General features: G+C 44.9%; 1 protein-coding gene across 27 annotated transcripts; it reads right to left on the bottom strand.

Annotated features, from left to right (window-relative positions):
* Positions 1 to 517: 517 nt before the first annotated feature.
* On the bottom strand, positions 518 to 17,159 carry TPD52L2 (TPD52 like 2). Of its 27 annotated transcripts, none has more exons than XM_030010634.1 (11): positions 17,037 to 17,159; positions 16,411 to 16,556; positions 15,118 to 15,266; positions 14,229 to 14,288; positions 12,651 to 12,710; positions 8,382 to 8,483; positions 7,362 to 7,400; positions 4,339 to 4,365; positions 3,894 to 3,935; positions 2,557 to 2,605; positions 518 to 2,342 (listed from the first exon to the last, which is right to left on the bottom strand). In XM_030010634.1, the coding sequence occupies exons 1-11, from the start codon at positions 17,053 to 17,055 to the stop codon at positions 2,247 to 2,249; spliced, it is 789 nt and encodes a 262-aa protein (XP_029866494.1). In that variant the 5' UTR covers positions 17,056 to 17,159; the 3' UTR covers positions 518 to 2,246. The 27 variants fall into 27 exon arrangements, with proteins under 27 accessions (XP_029866494.1, XP_029866499.1, XP_029866493.1 ...); XM_030010639.2 differs by having other exon boundaries at positions 16,411 to 16,529; positions 17,037 to 17,157; XM_030010633.2 differs by lacking the exon at positions 17,037 to 17,159 and adding an exon at positions 16,625 to 16,805 and having other exon boundaries at positions 16,411 to 16,529.
* Between the last annotated feature and the right edge of the window lie 630 nt (positions 17,160 to 17,789).

Below are 17,789 nucleotides of genomic sequence, written 5' to 3'. Positions count from 1 at the left end.
AGGTATCACACCATAAATCCGAGCCAGCACCACAGCTGCTGCTTTTCCACATTAGAAGTTTCTCCAGCCTCAGCCCCCACTGCCAAGGTTACCGCTGTGACTGTGGTCCCACGCTCCGAGCTCAGGAAAACGGCGTGAGGAAGCTCGAGGCGCGTCTGGTTCACCTGCAGTGCCGGCTGGGAAGGGAGCAACGTGATGGTACTCGGAGGATAAACGTGGGCTTGCGACTCCCCAGCCCTTGGTTGAGCACAGGTATGTCTGGGGAACCAGTTGGTGTTCAGCATCTTGTAAGGGAAACATCAGACTGTAAATATTACTTAGTACATCCCTTCACAAGAAAGCATCTGGAGAGCCAATGGACAAACAAGCCAGAGGGATAGGATAGAACAGAATATTTGAGTTGCTTCTCGCCTCAAGCTGCTGCAGGCAGTTGGTATTTGCCTGACAAGTTCAGAACATGCACCCAAGAGCAGACTCCAGTACTGTTAGACAGAACAAGACAAAAACATTCACCCCATTTTCTCCCAAAGGAACGCTTTATTGACAAGTTTCCTCACTATTTATCCATATAGAGAAACAGTTCAATACCCAAGCTCCAGCAGTCCCCGTTTCACTGGCTCTGTTCCTCGCAGGGAGGCCAGTTTCAGTCAAACAAGGAGTGCCAGTAAATGACACTCTACACTCCACCTACTGCCTAGTACATCTGCCTTCTAGTATTTCATCCCGCGTCCCCAGGTCTGCAGAGGGAGGGGAGCAGGGGTGGGGGAAACAGAGATTAATCAGCAGGTAAGTGTCAAAACTTGCTTCTCTAAAGAAGGGTCAGAGACGGATCAGTCCCTCCAGGGTGATAAACCACTAAAACTACCCAGATATGTACATAAGCAAGCCTAAAGACCTGAGTAAGTGCCACTTCGCCTCCAAGGCACAGAACTGCTCACTCTAGGTATTTCTATGTGGAGGCACCTTGCCTAGAATAAGATCAGGCATCTAGAAGAAAACTTGGAATTTTTCAGCTCCTGAGCAATGAAGTTGGACATCAAAAGAGTAAAACATCCAGCCCCTGGGGGAACTGGTTGAGCTCCGTGATTCTCTGCCAGTTTTGTAAACCAAGATTAGAGCTGGGGCTTTCAATTGAAAAACCCATCCATTCACAGTCAGATGTACCAGACGGAGGAGCCCACAGAGAGCGGAGCAGAGTCCCTCCAACATAGTGTCCGTATTGCTAGAGACAGCTTTGGCCTTTTTAACCTGGCCCTGTTGCTAGCAGCCTTCAGAAATTCTTCCTCCAAGAACGAAGGCATAAACTGAGAAGGGAGAAGCAAGTTTCATACACTCAGGAAATGGAGTGCACCACTGAATTTAACACAAGAACTGGCTTATAAGCATGCTGCTACTACTGTATGATGCAAAACTCCAGTGCTCAACATCCAGCTTTATAACCCTTACAGTCTTCTCTATAGGAAAAAAAAAAATCATAAACAAGTAAAGCATAAGGTGATGTAAGGCTTGCAATTCAGTTTCAGAGTCCAAGGGAGCATTTCCCTAATATGATGCCGAAGCTTCCTTTTTTTTTTTTTTTTTTAAGCTTTATTTCTTTAAAGTTCATTGCATTTAAAAATAAAGATTTTTAGTTTTGTTAAAGCTAGAGCATTAGTGTAACAACGAGGCAGCTGCTAAGTGAAGTTTTCCTTTTGGGAGCCCAGAAAAAAACCCAACTGTTTACCCCATTTACAAGACTGCTCCAATGAGAGCCAGAGAAAACAGTAACGGGAGAAGCCTGGGAGCTCACCGAGTAGCTGCATGGCATGCCCTGAACAGAGAACATAGCCAGAAGCTGAAGCTAAGAAGCCCATGCACTTGGCTTCTCCAGTAGCTGCCCTCCTCACACTGCTCAGGGCAACGTATCTGTTCCAAGTTATGTCAGACAAGGGAAAACTGTTTTCATCTGCAACAGTGGCATTTCTGAGCTGCTTTAAGGAAACTCCATCTTACATGCTCTCCCAAAAGGACAGCAGTGATACATTTAATCTACAAACTTTAGTGTAAAATATTATTTGTGTACAAAACTTTGCATTCTCTTTATTTGACTTGGATCCAGCAGCAGTGTCTATGAATGAATGATGGATCTCTCCAGACTGGCTCTCAGCCCCTTCTTGGATTCGCATGTTGTTGCTGTTGTGAAGATTTGGGAGGGAGGGGGCTCGCTCTTACAGTTGTGCACAGCCGTGCAAAGCCACATCGCAGGTCTAGAAAGGAGCGTTGTCTTGTGGAGGCTTGTCTCCAGCTCCCGAGGGGGAGTGGAGGCCTTCAGTGCTATTTTCCCTGCTGCCCACCACTCTGGACTGAAAGGAGAAAAGAGAGTTAGGATAACAAGAAAGCAGCACTGAGAATACCAAGTCAATTCCCCCTTGGTCAAGGTCACCTACTGTAGCAAAGACTTCACATATCTGAGAGGCCATTTGCCCGAATACTAGTCTACAAGAAAAACATTGCAGAAATTAAAGTTTCTGCATAAGGCTTCACACTATATGTTTACAAGACAAAGCATACTGTTACCTTTATGGTCCCAACTCTATCTTCAAATGACTTGAAGGTTGCAGAATTCCTTGAAGAAAGGAGAGGAAAAAAACAAAGAACAAATTAAGACAAGTTAGTTCTTAACTAAAGCAAATCGTACAGCGTGACTGGGCTCTCTGGCTATTCCCATGCAGTGACAGCAGCACCCAGAACACTTCCAGCTCCTCACAGCCTTTGGCACAAATCTCTCAGGCACGCCAGACAAGAACATTACATACAAACTCTGAAGGAAAACATTTATACCATGTACAATCCACTCAATTGCTCAAGCTAAAATGTTGAGGGAAACAAGTCCTAGTTCACTAGGGAATCAATGCGTGGTAAGTAGAGAAGAAACTAGCTCTTAGTTTTACAAGGCTTCCAACTAAAAGCACGCTGTCTTAAATAATGGAAAGGAAAAGCTGAAAAGGGTTTAAAACAAAGGCTTCAGTTTTCCATATCACATCCCGCAGGCTGGAAGGGAAAGGGCCACGTGCCTGTACCTATGGGCAGCTTTACTGCTACAGGAGTGATCATCTGCATCAGGAAATGCTCATAAACACAGTGCAATAAATTCATCAGAGGATTTCATATTTCTAGCAAGAAAACCACATCAATTGTTTGATAACCTGACAAGCTGCTTTGTTGGCGAACGATTCCAGGGGAGTGCTCTGTACCAAGCATGCAGACCAGGCAATTAGTCATACAGAGCTGCTCTCCCCGGGCTAGGCTGTGGGAGCACTGGGAGCTGGGAGATGACTAGTCTCATCTCAGTTATTTTTGTTCCAAAGAATCGCTTCATATTTGCGCCCATAAAATAACCTCCGTCAATCTGGAACGAGGATGAACAGAGAGGGGGCTTCTGTGGGCCTCATCCAGCCCTGGCAGTTGTTTCTCCTGCAAGGGGATCACCACCTAATGCACCACGAGGGCACGCTGGGCAGGGCGCTGAGCTTCCAGGCTGGAGACAGAGGGTTCAAGTTAGGATTCATCTCGGTATTAGCAATGGCCATGCTGTACATTGCGAGAGGAGGACTGTAATCTCTGCCCTTCAGGGACCTCTGAAAGCTGCGAATTTCAATTAGACTTTGGTACAGTTGCAACACTGCACTTAGTCCAAGAACAACACAGGTGCTAATAACCATAAAAAGAGATTGGGTAAAAAAACCACCCTGAATTACTCAAACTGCAGGACATGGTTACCCCATACTCTGCATAGGGTCTGCTTAAGAAGGGAACCAGTTGTACAAATCGGAACAAAAAAAACCAGTAATGACAGAGTCAGCTGTACTCTCCCACCGACACCACTCAGGAGACATGGGTATTTGCTACATTACCTCATTGCTGGCATACTTATCGAGTGGCGAATGGAGTAGCTGCTACTCGGAAGCATTCAGAATAAGAAGGAAAAAGTTAAATGACAATTTTATACTGATACCATGCAAAAGCAGCATACCCCTGGTTCTTAAGCACTTACAGTCCACACACAGGCTGCTGGGGACAACCAAAGCGGTAAGAGCCAGCCCTCTCTTCCCTTATTTAACAGCTGCAGCCCAGAACTAGTTTTCCAGACACAGGACTGTAAGCACGAGTATTTAACTGCTATTAACTGCAAAACGCAACTGTGATACAAAAGTCAATTACAGGGCATTGGTTTGTGGAAGGTTTCTCAATCTGTGTCAAAAGGGTAGGCAAGGCTTAAATAATCAGCTTCCCCTTTAACATCTGCAAGGGCTGGCCTAGAAACAAATGCTCTCTTAGCAGCCTTGAAGAGTGTCTTACCTAAAGGAATGCGAGAAGGGGTGAGCCCTGGAAAAAGCCATGGACAGCAGAGAGAAAAGAGAAGCAATGGTCAGATACTTGTGCAGATCTAAACACTAAATGCAGGGCAGCGAAGCAGACACATGGTCATAGGATCATGGGACAGCAAAGTCAACTACCCAGGAGGAAGCCTCTCAAAATAACTTACAGAAGCAAGCAAAAACCAATCGCTTTTCATTAACTCGAGCCAAGCTAAGACGTTTTTCAGAGAACAATAACAGCACCTACAGCAACGTAGAACTGGGGTGCTGGGGCGGGAAAGGAGTGGGTGTGCAACAACAAACTAAATCATTTTACCTACCCCTATCCATTGCTTTCATGTGATTTTGTTTTTCTAGAGTATGTTTTCCTAAACTGAGGGTTTTACCAAGCACTAGCTAATTTGGTAAAGACACTTCCTTCCCCCATTTCCCCCTACAAGCTCTCATACAAAGACAGCATTGCTCGGACTTCTGGCTGAAAACTTCTGTAACAGGAACATGCAATGGATACCTGCACACTATCTTGCCAAGCCTGCAGATCTCAAAGTTACAGCTCAGAGAACAAAACATCTCAGCATAATAAAGATAAGAGTATCTGGATAAAAGGTATCATGTTTACTCTACAACCTGGTTGCCGATTTTTAGGTTTCAAGGCAAACTATCCCCCACCAGGTTACCAGATTTCCACGTGTGATTTTGCAATGCAGTAGCATCTCAGTAGTCTGAAATAACAGACCAAGGTTTCCTACTTCTACTAGTAAGATTACCAGGATGCTCTAAAGGAACTTCTCTGACCAGAAGCAGTGTTCTATTCCACTTCAGTATAATTTTTGTCTCTGCAGCAGGAAACAGTCACAGCAAGTAGGATCTGAAGTACTTGGCAAGGAGTACAAGGGCTTTTCCTTACAGCCAGAGCGAAGACATTAGGCTTTGTGGTTTCATTTCCCCATGCATCCAAGTCAGCTCTTTGGCAGGGCAGACTCCTTGAAATGCTGTCTTTGCATGTGAAATAAATTAACTTTCTACTTACTCTTGCTTAAAGGAGAAGAACGCAGATAACACATGTCCATGCACCATGCTACTCTGTATGCAATACCACAAGCACTGGTTCATTTGTTCAGTATCTTGGCCTGGACCTAGCAGTAACTCTTTCCCTCCTCTCATAAGGATTTAAAGTTTACATAAATTCAGGAATTTGCAGGCACCTTTGGGGCTCGGGCTAACATTTCATAATGAATTTGCTTGTAGTATTATGTACAGCAGCAACCTTCATCAGACAACATGAAGTGCATTGGGGGACACAAAACCACAAAGCAAGCTGTTATCAACAAAAAGAAAACACTTTCAATTTTGCAGTTTACTGGAGTCAGTAAAATGCAGGAACAGAACGTCTAAAAGCCAATTTACTTTTTAACTGTAAGTGGAGATAACAGAAAAAGCTGAATTGGCCAAGATTTGAAAAAATCCCACCCACTAATTAAGCTACATTTTCTCCCCTCAAGGCAAGCTAATAGAGCAACAGCATTAATACAGTTAGCACACAGTTACCACGTTAACTTCACAATGTCTCCTTACAATCCACAGCTATAACATTTAAAATTATTTTGATCAGAATACAGCAACCCTAAAGATTTAACCCAGGGACACATTACTTGTATTTCATAGCATTTTGGTCCAAGTATTTTTAATGGAATTACGACTACGCCCTCCGTCTATCGGAGGCGTTTGTCCCATTCATCATGCCTTCCTTGCATTTATCAACCGGTGAAGGCTGACTAAACACGGAAATCCCTTCTGTTATCTCAACACTTCCAGTGATGGAAAATAAACCTGCTTTACAAGTGAATTTGTAGTGTAAAAGGAAAAAAAAGAAAGTAGGGTAATGGAGGTTGCAGTGTAGGCTATAAGGCCTGTAACAGAGGTTCTCTGGGAACAGAGATCATCCCCACTCATTCAGAGAAGTGATCACAACACTACAACAGACTTCACTCCTCGTCAGCTCTGATCACATATCAGAGATCACCATTCACAGTTTCACCTGGCAAGGGTGGAAAGTGGGACAGTTCCTGCAGAAACTTATGCTCAGAGTTAAACCTTATTCAGAATCAGAAATATCAAGACGTGAATGCAGCACAGGAGACAAAAGTCTGTTTATATACACATAGAAAAACTGAAAGTCTTAAAAAAATCATTACTGTGTTCCCCCACAGGGCCACATATACAAAGCAAATCCTGCTGAAATAACTTTGGCCGGGATTCCCAGGTGACAAGACAGAAGCTGCCTGTATTTCATAATACATCACCCAAGGTATTGGCTATAAAAAGGAATGCAGGTGTTTAAGTTGGTGATTAATGCTGAGCAACACCATTGCTGCAAAGGTCTGACTTGTTTGCAGGCCAGCAGACTACACAGCCCATTTTCACTACGACTATGTCAGGCCAGCTCTGTCACCAGGAGTAACAGGTGCACTCTTCACTCGGCCATACATCCCCTCCCTCCATCATCTGTTCCTGGGATGGCACAAACATTTCTGCAGCTGCATGGTGAACTGGATTCTCCCAACCAAAAGACAACAGGCAGGACCAAGCCTGCCAAACCAGCTTCTTCTGGTGGCAACATTGGTTCAGGAGTTCCCCATTTGGTCCAAAAACCACAGTTCCCATCCCTTTGCCACAACAGCCTGGCCAGAATGCCAAAGTTAGGCACCAAATTTACTTATCGGTTTAGCAAAATGTGTTACCACCACATGTTGCGCCAGTATCTGTAATCTGCTGTGATTACATGTAAATCTCTTCTTCCAGCAGACTAGGTAGTTTCCAGCAAAGAAAAGTTAAAACTTGAATACTGGAAAGGGTAGGAAGCCAGCTAGTCCTCTGCCAAATTCAGAGAAGTGAGCTACTGAAAACACCAAAAATTACCCTCCAGGAACACAGTAAATAACTCACTGAGGATAGAACTAGAATAAATCAGTACTATGTGATCAGAGGCCAACAAGTTCTTACCACTTGGATACTCCCAGCCACAGTGGAATAGGAAATTCCCTACAAAGAATGACAGCTACCCATTCAGTCCAAGGTCTGATAAATCATGTTAAATACAAGCTCTAAGAATACTTCCTTAGTAGCCTAGACAGGTTGTATATTCAGAATTAGCTCTCAATTCCAAGAAAAACATGGTCAAGGAATTCTGCATGAAAAACGTGGATGTCACCATTAATGGGGAAGTAATCTTTAGCTTAAATTTCTGAAGAGCGAGTAAATCACCAATTCTAGCCTTGAATTTTGTACAGCTGAGAAACTCACAGAGCAAGAACCTCAGCCAGCAACCAAGGGAACGAGCCCTCCACTTTCCAATTCAGAGAGGTTTAAATTTGCAATTACTTCAGCAGTCATCTGCTTCAGGAATCTAGATAACCAACAACAACAAGAAGGAATTTTTAATGTTGTCATGATCTTCTGAATCAATTCATATCTTCCAATCAACGCAACATAACTGTGCCTGGAAGGCATACTGCCCTTCTCTACAGAAAGTCGACACACAGGGCTTGAAACTGCACGAAATGCAGCATCCAGACTTTACCCCATTTTAAAGCATAACAGAGCACAGGAGTGATGACCCCTTTCTAATCCTTAGCAGTAACACTGAGAAGACACACCTTTATAATCCAGTAATGAACGGAGAAGGTAAACTTTAATACTAGTTTCTTACTTATGATGTAAAAGCTGCAGTGAAACCATATGACTGTAAAAGGGGGAAGGCTGCTAAAAATGTTCTGCCAGTTCCCCTAAGCCAAATCAAACTTAAATGCCTTAGAACAGGTTTTATCCCATCAACAAGTCTCTAATAAGTGTTTAATCTGTCCTAAACTACAGTGTACAGGGCCACACAGAAGAGGGTAGCCTATCAACAGCATTGTGCTGCCGACTAAGCAGAAAAATGGAAAAGAGCCTAGTTATTGTCTAAAGTCTCATTACTGTTTGAAACCAAGATCAAAGCACCAGAGAGCAAAACAGAAATCTTACCTCATGTCACCAAGTTTCCTGCTGATAACAGAACCTACATTGGAAAGCGCTGCTGAAGTCTTCTGTCCTGCCTGGGAAAGGGTTTCCTGGGTCTTCTTATAACTAAATAGAAAAAAAATCATAAATTGAACTAACAAGTCAGATCTGAAAGCAAGAAGCACCCCCCCCCCCCCATTTTGAAAAAGGAACCCATATTAAAGGAAAGAAGCTAGGTTAGTGAGCTGCCCTGACTTCACTGAAAGAGCCTCTTCCAGTCTTGCATATATTCAAAGACTGGAAGTTTTCAAAAAACAGCAAGTGTAAGATTAACCTTTCCATACACTCACTTTACCATTTTGACCACGCGATCTTAAATCTGACAAACATTTGCAAAAAAAAAAAAAAAACAAACCAAAACACCAAAACAAACCCCAAACCACCCAATTTTCCATGTGGAAACTCTTAATACCATAGCATTGTATCCTGTCTGCTCTACAACTATCTTTTGGTCTCCTTGAGAAAGTAAGCCTAGGAACCTATTCCATAACATGCTTGCAGCCTTGAAGAAGATATAGCGTTTATTGTAGCGTTAGGTTATGGAGGAAAGAGGCAAGACTAACACCACTCTACTGAAAAGAAAAGCGGGAATCAGCATTATCTCTACAACTGCGGTTTAGAAATAAATTGGTAGAGAAGTTTCCTATCAGTTACCATTAACCACAATACATAAGAAGTCTGACAGCCTGTATTTTGTCAGCTGATTACATTTGAGTTTATACCAGAGCCGGAGAAGACAGACACTTGAGAACCTTTGTTTCCTTCAGATGAGACTGATCTCAGGAACAATGATTCTCTGAGCCACTTTCATTAACTCATCCTCTCTAAGCTATTCCACAGTTGGTGGTTAACATCTAGATTTATGGCATTCTTCAAATTACAAAAAAAAAAAAAAAAAAAAAAAAAAAAAAGACTCAGGCTGGAAAACAAGTTCAACAATTTAAGCCAAGTTTTCTTATTCCAAATATTTCAGCTTGAGATTATTTTTTTGCCTGACTAGGATATTCAGGAGAAGGGCATTATAAACAGCCTAATGTTCTCTCTCGTGCCTGAGATCCCAAGGCTAGAAGCACCACGATGACAGCCGACTTAATTACATCTCACTCTCTACAGACAGAAATGCGTGAGACAGCACCACAGCATCTGAATTACGTGTTGGTTTGTTGGTTTTTTTTTTAATTTAAGACCACAGCCAAGTATTTCTGAATCAAGAGTGTACACAAGACTTATGCAGAACAGGGCAAAACCACATCAGCTTTACCTTCCCTCATCCCACAAAGAAAATTCCTATAACCTACACATTTTTCAGACCAATTCCTCTAGAATTTAGTGACTCCAAAGGAACCCGAGTGTGCCCCAACAGCAAGGCCTCAATACTGTTTCTCCACAGCACAATCTTTTGCAAGCAGCAGTCACCTCAGGACAATTTAGGAGTGAATTGGCCAGCATCAGTGCTGCTTGCTCACACACATGCCTTCCTATCGCAGTAACTGTGTTTGAACCCTAGGGACAAAGCTGCTTTGGATGAGAAGGATCTCAATCCCTGCCTTCAGCAGTCAGGCTCCTCCTTGGCTGACTGAGTCCTGTCATGGGATTTGATTTACAGCTGCCTAACAGAAATATCGAAGATCCCATGCTTACCGAAGTATGTTGTGCTGACTCTACGTCTGCTTGGCACTCAACTCTCAGAGATCAGCACTGAGCACCACAGCAGCAATGAGAGGAATGGTTTACAGACTCAGAGGACACCATCACGCCATGCACACTGCAGACTCCCAGGTATTATGTCTAGCTTCAGCAGATAAAGGCCAGAGATTTTCCAACTGTATTTTTCACACTTGACAGCAGTATTCTTAAGATAACCAGAGATCTAGCTCTCAAGTGCTGCTCCTTCTGCCTGAGTGTGCTCCTCCATGATGCCAGAACAACTGTTTGTGCTGACACAGTAATCTAGATCAAGGAAACGATCTGGCTAAAATATAAACTTGGAAGAACAAAAAAGACAGCAGCAGCCAGATCAGATCGCCAGTCTAGTCCTGCATCCACAGCTCCCCCACACACGTACACAGCTCCACCGCTGCAACGCAGGAGGCAGAGCCAGGAAAGTGCAGCTGAGACGAGAAGCTCTTTAACCCAGAACTGCCATCAGACACACATGTGGAACTGCATCTGTGACAACCACGGATCAGGTTATACAAGACTTTAATGCAACTTAACTATGCCCAGCCCTGACCTAGAAGTCACAACTACTCTCCTGCAAGTGACACGGCCAGGTTTACCACGGCTATAAATTGACACTCACTCACCTTCTTCCCTTAGCACCAGTACAAAGCACAACAGCATAATCAAAATCTGGGAATAATAAATATGAGCTCTGATTAATACCTTGCTCTACTAACAGGCAACTGGCTGCAGCAGAAGCTGCAGAAATTATCTCTGCCCTGTGGTGTTCATCCTGTAGCATTCAAACATTTCATTGCACCCTCTCCTATAAACCCTGACAGGGAGGAGCCAGAGCTGCACCCTCAAATTCTCCTTTATCCATTAATACCAGCTTCGTCTCACTTGCCTTTATCTAGCAATCACTGTTTGTGCTGTCTGGCCAAGTACACAAACCATCTAAGTCATCTTGCATCCTGGTTACAATGAAACCAGAGCTAGAGACAGATTGGGCTGATTTCTGTCCTGTCTATGTACTGCTTGCAGAGGGCAAGTTTGTTGTCAGGAATGGCAATTACCAGGAAATTCAGCAGTGCACAGAAGCACCATAAGGTCACAAGTTAGGCCCATTCCCAGTTCAGTCAGGATGCTTGTTAGTTATAATGCAGAGAAGCTCTGAAACAGGAAAGAGGATGCATTTGCATAAAAAACCCAAAACATATGAATAAAACCTCATCCTTGGATTTCTTCAACTTGACTCTTTGCACTTACTGAGTGTTACGCAAAGGAAGCAGAAATTCTGTTTGTTTTCTGAAACATTGCTGGAATCTTACCTTTCAGTTCCCCTCGCCCCTCCATTTTAATCAGCATCTACCTTGCTAACATGAATTATCACTGTCTGATGCCAAAGCAAGCAGGAAAACTAGCATGCCACAGCTACTCAGGTCTCAAGTGCTATACAAAAGCACGCTTCCGCCACATTTCTGGCGCTTATTAAGTACAAGGAAACAGATATAACGAGAAGTTTTCTATTCTAGCAGGCACACCCAGGGAGGAACTCTGATTAAACGCTGCTGGAGTCAGTCATACTGTCAGCAAGCATAAACACCATGGTCATTCTATTTAGCAAGTGAAATAATGACAATTTATATTATCTTAATCTAGCAAACATATATGGAACACTGAAAGTAGACCTGCATACTTGGAAGTTTTTTCCAATACTCCTACTTTTTATCTCTGCTCATCTTTCACCTGTCTTATGAAGAAAACCTTCTATTCACAAACACTGCCAATAACAAGCCAGCTGAAAGGACTGAATTTCATATCCACTCCAGAGAACAGGAAAAGCTGGCTTACCTAAGACCTACCTTACCATGGTTTAAATCAGTTCAGAAAACAACGACACTACCTACCTGCTCCTGCTGCATCACTGTAAAGGATTCCCCTATATACTGTGGGAAAGATGCAGTGAGAAGGACAAAGGCCAACTTCCACAATATGCTTCCTTAATTTAGTCCAGATGAGAATTTCATTTCAGGCATTTAATAAAAACATGGCTAAGAGACCTTCACAGCCGACAACTGGAGTACAATTGTGAGGTTTAAGCTGTTCAAGTCCATTTGGGGTCCCAACATGACAGAACAACTGCCTTGGACACTATAGCTCTATTTGTTCTCATCAGGTACCACAGCAGAAAGAAAAGCTCCTGCTCCCTGCAGAGCACGTTGAGGGTAACAAGAGGAGGTCAGTCTGGCTATTCCACAGCTTGTCAGCTGAAGCTACAATGCGTGGCACATAGGTCTCGGCTACCCAGTGGTTTCAGTCAGCTCTCCTCTGAGAGCAGGCAGGCATTTGAAGAGTATCACTTGGACCACAACAAAATCAAATACTGACCTGAGGAAAAGCTTCCTCTCCCAGAAGAGGCATTTATTGGGTTAAAAGAGTGAAAGCTAGAAAAGATAAATGTTTAAATAGATCTAGTCAAAGCAGAGGACTGTGAGCAGGGGCACAGGACATTAGTGGCAGAAGACTGTCATGAAAGCATTTGTTAACACCGAAGGTTAAGACACTCACGCTTCTGATTGAGTTAATTTTTCATTCCAGTCCTCCAGTGTGCTGCTGGCTGAAAGATATCTACAAACACAATGGAGGTTAGATACGGTGCCAAGATTCATGACAGATGTTTCTTTTGACACTTTCCACATTATTAGTGTCTCTTTACACTTAGAGTATCATAGGTTTATTTTTCTGACAATAGCTTCCCCCCTTCTCTGTCACAGCCAGAAGGAAAAGAGCTGTTGTTTGAGAGGCGGGGAGACACCTAAGCCCCAGTTTCTTTCTTATTTAAGCACATTCAAACACTGAGCATGAAGAAACAAAGTCTGCAGTTTAGAAGGTGTCAGGAATTGAAAGACTTTCCGCTCCCTTCCTACATGCTGCGTGGCACCTATGTATTAAAAGCACAGAGCAGTGAACTGAGCAAGGCCAAAAAAATCTGACTGCCACACCCAAAGCTGTATTTTACCAATATAGCATGATGCGAACAAACTGTTAAACTTAGTTTCATTTTCTAATCTTTAGAAATCATGTTTCTCTACATACAAAACAGTACCTTAGGGGTTGTGAGAATTAACACTGGAAGTACAGAACAAATACTACAGGAAGTGTCTGCTACCAGCTCAGACAACACGCAGAAGTGCTCAGAGGAGGTGACAGATCACAGGCAGTTCACGTCACCCAGAAGTGTAACTGTCCCCAGTTAGATCGGTGCCATCTTGCCTAATGATGGGATGCTCCCAATCCACATTTTCCTCTTAGCTGAATAATCACCTCCTTCCACAGAAGACAGAAGGGAGACAATCTTCAGTGCAGAACACATTCAAGGGCTCCCTTACATTCAGCTATGCAGCAGGAAATCAAAATGACTCATGTCTAATATGAATGGAGGTCAAATATAATTAAAGAATATATTCTAGAGACAAAAGCAGCCAGATGTTCTTTGTCTGCATTTGTCACCTGCTCATATATACTGCAAAGACTAAAAGTCATGGCATTCTAGCGCTGACATCAGCAAAAAGGTTCATATACGTTAACGGAAAAGAGCCAGGCAGCTTTCAAAAGCTGATGTATGTATTTGCATTTGCACAGCCCCTACTTCCTGCTACAGGTAAATGCCTTCAGGCACCTTCTCTCCCGGTACAGAAAGGCAATAATCAAACTGATTCCTACCACATCCGATGATGAGAAGAGAAATAGTTTCACAGTAAAGACAGAGGTTCACTAATAAGACATTCGATAACAACAGAGTAACCTACCAATGACCAGCTAAAGGGAAACTGTGGTTGATTTTTTGCCCTTTTTTTTTTTTTTTTTTTTTTTTTAAATAAAATGTGGTCTGGTAACTGATTGGAATTTTTCTTCTGCAATAACAAGACCATGAGAGAGACGAAAGCAGTAATGTTTACTCATCTCCTCTGCAACTGAGGGATGCTTATAGCTGGAAGAAGCCAGGCATGCTGCTAATAACAGCCCTGCTTCCCCATGCCTCCAGCTCCCAATCAACCCCTAATGCCTGTGAGAACAAGTAGCAGCACAAATCGGGGAACGCAGCAAGGAGCAAGGAGGTGTTGCTGAGGAGCCCGAGGCACTCACAAGTCAGACTGTGTCACTTTGTCATTCCACTCTCCAAGTTTCTCAGATGTTTTCACATAACTAGAAACAGAAAGTGTTAATGAATATAACCTTTAATATTCATTTTTTAGAAGACAATGACACAGATTTCAGTTACAAAGGAATAACAGAAATCGGGCAGCGATGCAGGAGGGAAGATGAGGAAAAGGGAAAGAATAAACAGTGAGATGAACAGCTCAACGATCTGCTCTGCAGTAGCACTGTCAGTAATTCCAAATTCCAGTTAAGTTACCCAAGACTTTTTAGACTGAACGGTATCTCTATCTCTATGGGCACCGAGAGCCCTTTACATCCGGGCACAACTGCAGGGTCAGACTTACCTCCTTGACTTTCCTTTTGGCACTGTTAAGCACTGCAGTGACCATACCCTTAATGCCTGTTCAGGAACAGACAGTCTAATTTCAGATCTTCTTTAGGCAGAGATGACTATGCGTAATGCACGCTAATATTACAGAACATTTTCCTAGGAAGTGCAGGCACTTCTCTTTAAGCCTTTTGCACTTCTCTGAGCCTGAGTTCAGAACGAGGTAGCAGGAGCTTACATCTCAAAGAACGGGCAGAAATGGGCAAACTGAACAGTTAAGTGGCAATCTAGAGCTCTAACATCACGGGAAAAAGCATCCAGCAACAATCTATTCGGATCACAGATAGGAAAGTTCTGTGTACACTAACATATAAGAGCAATGATTTTTTTTTTTTTTTTTTTTAATTTTTTTTCAAGCACCTTTTACTCTTTATACCCATCAGAGCAAAAGCCTCCAGCCACTTGGAAGCGCCCTGGAACATGCTGCTGGGAAATAATTACTACAGACTCATATTTAAATAAACGTGCATCACAAGCAACACTTACGCATTGGAGACTTGGACATCGTGCCAGCTTTTAGACAGGTTTTGCTTTAACCCATCCAAGGGAGTCAAACCTAGCTTCCTCTTCAGCTCTCCACAGTGCCTCTCTTTAGCAGCCAGAACTTGCCTGAGAGTACCAATTTCTTCTTCAACCTTAGAGAGAGGCAGAGGTTTGTCTTAAATGCCAGTTTAGTAAAATTCCGAAAATTAAGCCAACTTTCTACCTTCCTCAAAACTAGCAAGATTTCGTTAACATAAAGAATAGGTAGGAACTTCAGGTGCGTGCAGAACAATTCAACTCAACACGAATGTTGCTGGAACGGCAGGCCTACAGCTCAGACTTCAATTGGGAAAACATCCATACAAGTCAGCATACTGGTGACTTAATGGCACCAAGATTAACAGAACTCATTTCTAGCGTTGTAATTTCAACAGCAGATAAAAATCAGTTGCTAACTCTTATTTACTAAGGTTTCTAGTTTATGATTCTTTTCTTCTGATGTCATTAAAGCAAAGAGTTTTTCCCTCAGAGATCTTTCTTACAACATTTTCAAAGTACTCAGGAGTTCTTTCCAGGCACAGAGGGTTCATTTCTGCTTTAACTGCAGCTCACCAAGATCTTCGTGACCACCCAGAGCAGCAAAGTCCTCCCTTGCTAAAACTTGCAAGTCAAAGAACCACCACGAGACTCTCAAATGAAAGAAAGGACTACAGAAGAACAGCTGCAATTACCTTCAGCTACGTTTCAGATAGAAATGATAAACTGACCTTTAAAGCCCCAAAGGTGCCCAAAATTTAGGATATTACATTACAAACTCTCAGCTCTTCAAAAGCATATAGGCACCAAAAACAGTCGCCTATAAAGTGTCATAAATATTTAAGAGAAAAAGGTAGAAAAAGAAAGCACATTAAGCGCTCATTATTTCAGCTTTCTAAGCAAAACCGAGTTTCTTTCACACACCACTTGCCTAAAGCATTTTCTCGCTTCAAACGGGGCTAAAAGCCTAGATTAAGCTCACAGCATCAAAAGCCACTTATTTCCTTAGAGCTCTAAATTAAGTCGTTCTGGGAAAGAGCACGAAACATACCGCAGTGTTTGAAGTACCTGCCAGCTTTGTGCGTTTTAACAATTGGCTGAGAGGTCCAAAGGTAACGCCACTGCAAAATTAAAAAAAAAAAAAAACCAAAAAAACAACAAACCACAACCCCGAGTCCTGCTCCTGTTTGTTCCTTCCCAGCAGAACGCAGCTACGGCGACACACGGCCCCCGCTGACAAAACCTGGGGTGCCCCGTTACCTTGGCGAGCTCAGATCTCAACTCCTCCTCTTCAGCAAGAGTCAGCCCTTCGGGCGCAGAGGTCCTGGCCGCAGCCGCGCTATCCACGGGAACATCTGTCATGGCATCCGACAGCAGACCTTTGTTGGGAGAGTTAAGGTTGATATCTGTCACAGACAAGGAGCAGAAGGGCAGACAGCATAAGCAGCCAGCAAGCGAAGCGCGTTATGCAAACCTGGGCAGTCTGACGGGAAAGGTGAGGCGAGGGGCTTCACGGAAAGAGGAAGAGAAACCTCCAGCGGAGTTTCCTCCGTGAACATCTATCACAAGCCACAGAAGCACCGAGCTCTGCCCCTCCAAAACCCCTCCTCGGCCCAGCACCGCCTGATCGATACCCACAAGGGCCCAGGCGAGCCACAAACCCCGGGCTGGGGGGTGGGGGGGGTGTGGGGGGAAGGACACCGGGCCTCCAGCTCCCTCCGCGGGGCCCTAGAACCGCAGCCCCCAGCTGGGCCCACCCCGCACGGCAGCACCCCGGGCCGCCTCCCACCACCACCACCCCCCCCCGTCCCCGGGGTCCCCCGGCCACAAGGCGACCGGAGCCCGACGACCCGTCCCCGGGGTGCGGAGCGAAGACTCGCCCCTACCCTGGTTCGCGCTCTCCATGGCGGCACCTCAGGCCCGTCCAGCCGCCGTTACCCTTCTCCCCGCCCCCCTCCCGTGACGCAATCAGCGCCGCGCCGCCCAGCCCAACCCGCTTCCGGGGAGGGTCGCGGGGAGAGCGCGTCACCCGCCGCGTCGCCATGGCGACGGAGCCATGTTTTTTCTTCTTCTTCTTCCTCCTCCTCCTCCTCCTCCTCCCGCCGCCGCCGCCGCTGCCGCTTCCCGGAAAGGGCGGCAAGGCGGGAGTGACGTCATGGGGGCGGGAGCCCTCACGCACATACCGGGGGTCGGCGGTGCCGTTCGCCCGAGCGGAGGGAAGGGGGCAGCACCAGCACGGGCCTCCCGGGCCCGGACCGGTTCCACCGGCCAGCCCCGGCTGAGGGGTCCGGTAACCCCGGGCCGGGCGGGAGCTGGCGGCCTTCTCCCGCCGAGCTCGTTAATTAACGCCGATAATTCACCGTGATCGTGAACCGCGCGGCCTTTCCGCCCTCCTCGCCCGTCGGCCTCGGCTGGTTTCGGGGCTCCCGCCTCGGTCGGAAGGCGGCTGCGGGTGCCCGGGGCTTTCCCCGGCACCCCCAGGCCAACCCCGGTTGCCCTGCCACGGGGACGGGGGTCATCGCCCGCTTCCAGATGTGCCTCAAAAATCAGATTTTCAGCCCGCAGCTGGCGGCGGCACCGAAAAGGGGGAAGCGATAGCAGGAGAAGGAGGTTTCGCCCTTACCCGCTGCGGGCAGGCA

This window comes from Aquila chrysaetos, chromosome 3 (genome assembly GCF_900496995.4).
Source record: "Aquila chrysaetos chrysaetos chromosome 3, bAquChr1.4, whole genome shotgun sequence".
Classification (NCBI taxonomy): domain Eukaryota; kingdom Metazoa; phylum Chordata; class Aves; order Accipitriformes; family Accipitridae; genus Aquila; species Aquila chrysaetos.
The sequence above is the reverse complement of the archived record's forward strand: the minus strand, read 5'-3'. Positions and strand labels throughout refer to the sequence as shown.

Bases quoted from the DNA above. Each gene is read 5' to 3' on its own strand.
- TPD52L2 (XM_030010633.2), bottom strand. From the start codon at position 16,709: ATGTTCACGGAGGAAACTCCGCTGGAGGTTTCTCTTCCTCTTTCCGTG. The intron at 16,530-16,624 runs GTTTGCATAACG...CTCCCAACAAAG, and splicing joins TTTCCCGTCAGACTGCCCAG to GTCTGCTGTCGGATGCCATG. The intron at 2,606-3,893 runs GTAATGTAGCAA...CCTTTCTTCAAG, and splicing joins ATAAGTATGCCAGCAATGAG to GAATTCTGCAACCTTCAAGT.